Raw genomic sequence first — 4,549 nt, 5'->3', positions numbered from 1 at the left:
AAGTCCTGAAAATTCTTAAGAAAACATTGTAAGGGGGTAGACATAGACAACTGGCCCTGACCCATTTAACAAAGACAAGGACAACAAAGACAAGACAAACCAGACACGTGCACCCTAAGGTCACACGTAACAGGGACCCCAGACGCCGTCGCGCTGGGTGTCCGGACTCGGAGGCTCCGCTGCGTCCAGCCCTCCTGCAGTCCACCAGGGGAATGTTCCACAAACAGAGACCAGGTGCTTACCTCCCCACTGGAGGTCCAGGTGGCTCTCACTTTCAGATTGCGAATTTTGGAGGAGACACTCCGCCTCCCTGGAACCCGGGACGGAGACTGGAGTGTCCTCACCTGGGGCGTCCACCGGCAACGTGGCCGGAGTGTATCTCGCTGGGGCCTCCAAATGTTGTGGGGCAACCCGCAAAGACGACCACCAGAGACTGAGATCAAAATTTATGAGCCTTTATTAAGCTGGCCAGTGACTACAGTTGCAGCTCTTCACCGCGGTAAAGGCCGAACTGCAGTGCAGTCCACAGGTGTTACAGCAAATTTATACTCGGGAACCACAAGAGGGAGTTAGGACAGTTACAATGACAACCCAAAGGTTACAAAAGCTATTTCAGCCGTTTCTAAGAAACTCAGGGCACAGGTGCAATGCCTGGGCACGCTTGGCCAGAGCATGAACCACCACCTCCCTCTAAATTCCAACCGACCCATTGTTCTGTGACCTACTGCACCTCCCTCTGTCTTAAGGCATCCTGCCTCCTGGCAACGGAGGAGCTGTGCAATGTTTGCAGGCCAGAACAGTTCTATACAAAGTCCTCAGGGCAGCAAAAATATTCTTTTTCTTCCAGCCCTTTCTGTGAACCAACAGACAAAGCCTGGCTAACCAGACACTCAGCGGCTGACACTGGACACCCCATTCCAGCTTCACTCTGGGAGAGGGGACCCGACTGGAGTAAAAGGAGGTGGGTGAATTCTGAGTTCTCTCTCTGGAACCTTGGACAGGACTTCCTCTTCTCCTGCAGACTCCGGAAGTGGCTGAGGACGGAGGGCAGTGTGGGCCCTCAGCAGCCACCCGCCGCGATCGAGATCGATCGACGCCCTCCCGGAGGTCTCCACCAGCATCAAAGGCCCGTGTTAAAGGGCATCTCCAGGAGACGGCTGTGTGACGCACACAGCCGGAGCCCGGTTCCTCCCGGCATCGCTGCTCACTGAACCCTCTTTGCTAATAATAACCCTGCCAACCGAGCAATTAAGCTCTGGGCACATTCCAGGGACTCATCAGGATGCCATGGTTCTTTACCCCCAGAGCTTCTACTCAGGATGACACCCCTTTTGATTTCAAGCTGAGTCTGGCCCACCCAAACCAGTGACTGAAGAGGGCTCCTTTCTCCATCTCAGAATAAAACCGCTGCCACATTCGGCTCTCACTGCCCACTGCCCGTGGGCCAAGGAGGGAGCACAGTGGGGGAGGGTCTGGCTGGGAGGGAGCTGGTCACCAACACGCATTTGCTGAGCTCCTGTGCGGACGTGTTAGGTGTGTTAGTGAGGTCGAGGAGGTCGGATGTGGCACTGTCCTGGAGACAATACACACACACACACACACACACACACACACACACACACACACACCTGTCACAAACGCAAAGCTGCAGCCCCTGGGCAGGGGGAAGACGAGGTACCACTCAGAGGCAGCCTGAGAGAGGGGAAGCGGGGTGCATTTCACCAGGGACTGCACCAAAGGCCTTGCAAGGAGCCACCTTGCTAATGAGCCACGGTCTCCATGAAATGGCTTAAGAACATGGGCGTTGCTGTCAGACCTGGGGTTCAAGTCCTGGTTCTGCTGCTTCTGACCTTGAGCAAGTGACCTAAGTTCCTAGTCTCAGTTCTGTTCTTCAGTCAGCGGTACAATACCATTCCGCTCCTGGGAATATGACAAGCTTCAAACTCAAAGAATCTGAGCTCCTCCAAGCAGCAACATGAAAAGAGGCATTCGCTCCGTGCCTGTCTCCCTCGGCACCTTGGAGGGGCCCTGGGGCGAAGGGGGCGGAGCTCGGCAGAGGAATGACTGTACTCCCCAATCTTTTCTTGGTGCTCATATTTGGGAGCTGTGTTCTTGGAGCGTTCATCACATTTGGTCCCCGGTTGAGTTAGTGCTCAGAAAAGTCACCCCCTCTTCCCCTGACCGCTGACATCAGCTGCCAACAGTGAGGGCAGCCCCGTGGACGGCGAAGCTCTGCCCTGGCCGCTGATGAGTCAGGTGTGAGGCTGGCGCGAGCATCTGGACTAATTTGTCCCTCGCAGCCCGCTGCTCGCCACTTCCTCCTCTCCCACCCTTATTTGGAGCCCCTGACAGCTGAGCCGCAGACCGACTGGGCGACTTCCCGGTCCCGTTGCCCAGGAGAAAGAAGCGAGGCAGAGGCAGCGCATTGCTGTGAGATAACCAAGGACTCTTTTTTGCTCTTCTCACACCTTTGAAGTGGGAACCTCTTGAGGCAAATCAACAAGAATGCGGCTCTTGCAGCCGAGGTTCCCGGAGGCGGTTGGGGCTGCTCAAGGCGGAGGGGCTGTGGAGAGCTCGGCTGGGCCGATAACTTTAAAAGGGCATCTTCTGCTGGCTCCTCACGCAGCTGCTTTATCGCGGCAAGTGACAGAATGGGGAGGGTTCTGTCCCTCTTGCGCTCTTGGAGAGCCGGGGGGGCTATAAAAAGAGCAGGCGCAGGGCAGCCGGGAGACGGAGCCGAGCGAAGGTCAGTAGAGAGGAACCGGAGAGGAGAGAGAGAAGGCAGCCAGCAGCAGACCACTCCCTGACCGCCGCCAGCATGGGCTCCTTCTCCACCATCACCGCGAGCTTCCTCCTCCTCCTGGCGGCCCAGCTCCCAGGGCAGACCAGAGCCAACCCCGTGTACAGCTCCGTGGCCAACGCCGACCTGATGGATTTCAAGGTAGGGGCTTGATCTGGGGCCGGGGGCTTGGGGAGACTCTGCCAGTCAGTGAGACCTCTTTCTTTCCCTGTGTTTTCCCTTCATCAAGAATTTGCTGGACCATTTGGAGGACAAGATGCCTTTAGAAGATGAGGTCATGCCCCCGCAAGTACTAAGCGAGCAGAACGAGGAAGCTGGGGCAGCGCTCAGCCCCCTCCCCGAGATGCCTCCCTGGACGGGGGAGGTCAATCCAGCCCTACGAGAGGGGGGTGCCCTTGGGCGGGGCCCCTGGGACTCCTCCGACAGGTCTGCCCTCCTGAAAAACAAGCTGAGGGCACTGCTGGCTGCCCCTCGGAGCCTGCGGAGGTCTAGCTGCTTTGGGGGCAGGATGGACAGGATCGGAGCCCAGAGTGGCCTGGGCTGCAACAGCTTCCGGGTAAGAGGAACTGGGGATGGAAACGGGGTGGGGAGGAAGGAAGGTGTGGTTTCACCGAGTCTCACTCCTTGTCATAGAAGACCACCACAGGGATGCCTTCTGCAGGAGAGGGACCAGCATAGATGCTACTCCCTTGGAAATGTCTGCCCCAACTGGGGGCCTGTCCCATGAATCTAGGGACAATGGCATCATCCTTAGCTACAGCTTGCTGGGGAAAAAAAGTTACTGCCTTGAGCATCTGGTACTTAACGTGTTCATGGGACCAAGTCGCCATCATACTGCTGGCTGGCAGTTGATGTTCCTCCCGGGACTGTCAGATCCTAAAGGTCAATTGAAATTGACCAGGATTGACCTTATGAGTGTCTAGTGAGCAACTTGTTTAATCGGTTCATGCAACTCAGAAGGTCATCAGGCTGAAGTGGGGGCTGGTGGGATGTGAGCACCGTCCTATGAAGCCGACTTTTCCAGGAGAGCCAGGCCACCACGCTAAACATGCCTGTGTTTTCTTTGTAGTACCGAAGATAGTGGCCAGGCCCCACGGACTCCGACAGACCGCCCCCACCTCCACCCCAGGTCTCCAACTCCTCTTTGTCCCATCTCATTGCCGGCAACTGGAGTTGTGACGAGCACCCTATTCATGCTGCCTGTCGCCATGTCTCACATTTTATGCTAAATGTAGATAAAATGGCTTACCTGTGGCTTCCCCGCCTCGCCCACCCCGTGCATTAAGTTTTAGGGTAACTCCTCACCTGTGATTGAAAGAAGTTTGAAAATGAATAAACTTCAGCACCTCGGACAGAAGCCAAAAGCCGGTTGTGTGGGTTGTGATTTCTTTCTGTTTGGGGGCGGAGGAAAGAGGGGGGCAGCAAAAGGATGCAGCCTGGTATTCCTTATCGTTTTACTTTTTTGTCAGAAAGAAGAATGCTCAGTGCCTTTCTCCCTCCTTTTAAAAATAATTAATAAACTTTGTTTCTAGAGCAATTTTAGAGCGAAATTGAGCAGAAAGGACACATTTCCCAGGGACCCCTTGCTCTCACATGCTCCGCCTTCCCCATCATCAACACCCCCCACTGGAGAGTACATTCGTTAGCTGATGAACCTGCGTTGACAAGTCATTGATACCAAAATTCCATAGTTTACACAGAGTTCATTCTTGGTGGTGTACATTCCGTGAATTTGGACAAATTATGCCT

The 4,549-nt window shown here is 55.2% G+C and overlaps 1 protein-coding gene across 1 annotated transcript; it reads left to right on the top strand.

Annotated features, from left to right (window-relative positions):
- Positions 1 to 2,246: 2,246 nt before the first annotated feature.
- NPPA (natriuretic peptide A) lies at positions 2,247 to 4,335 on the top strand. The gene is made up of 3 exons (XM_080655489.1): positions 2,247 to 2,941; positions 3,030 to 3,356; positions 3,870 to 4,335. Exons 1-3 carry the CDS (start codon positions 2,819 to 2,821, stop codon positions 3,879 to 3,881), a joined length of 462 nt encoding a protein of 153 aa, XP_080511615.1. The 5' UTR covers positions 2,247 to 2,818; the 3' UTR covers positions 3,882 to 4,335.
- The last annotated feature ends 214 nt before the right edge of the window (positions 4,336 to 4,549 follow it).

Source organism: Plecotus auritus, assembly GCF_963455305.1.
Source record: "Plecotus auritus genome assembly, chromosome: 2".
Lineage (NCBI taxonomy): Eukaryota > Metazoa > Chordata > Mammalia > Chiroptera > Vespertilionidae > Plecotus > Plecotus auritus.
Note: the sequence above shows the minus strand (reverse complement) of the source record. Positions and strands in the feature narration are given on the sequence as shown.

Bases quoted from the DNA above. Each gene is read 5' to 3' on its own strand.
- NPPA (XM_080655489.1), top strand. From the start codon at position 2,819: ATGGGCTCCTTCTCCACCATCACCGCGAGCTTCCTCCTCCTCCTGGCG. The intron at 2,942-3,029 runs GTAGGGGCTTGA...CCCTTCATCAAG, and splicing joins CCGACCTGATGGATTTCAAG to AATTTGCTGGACCATTTGGA.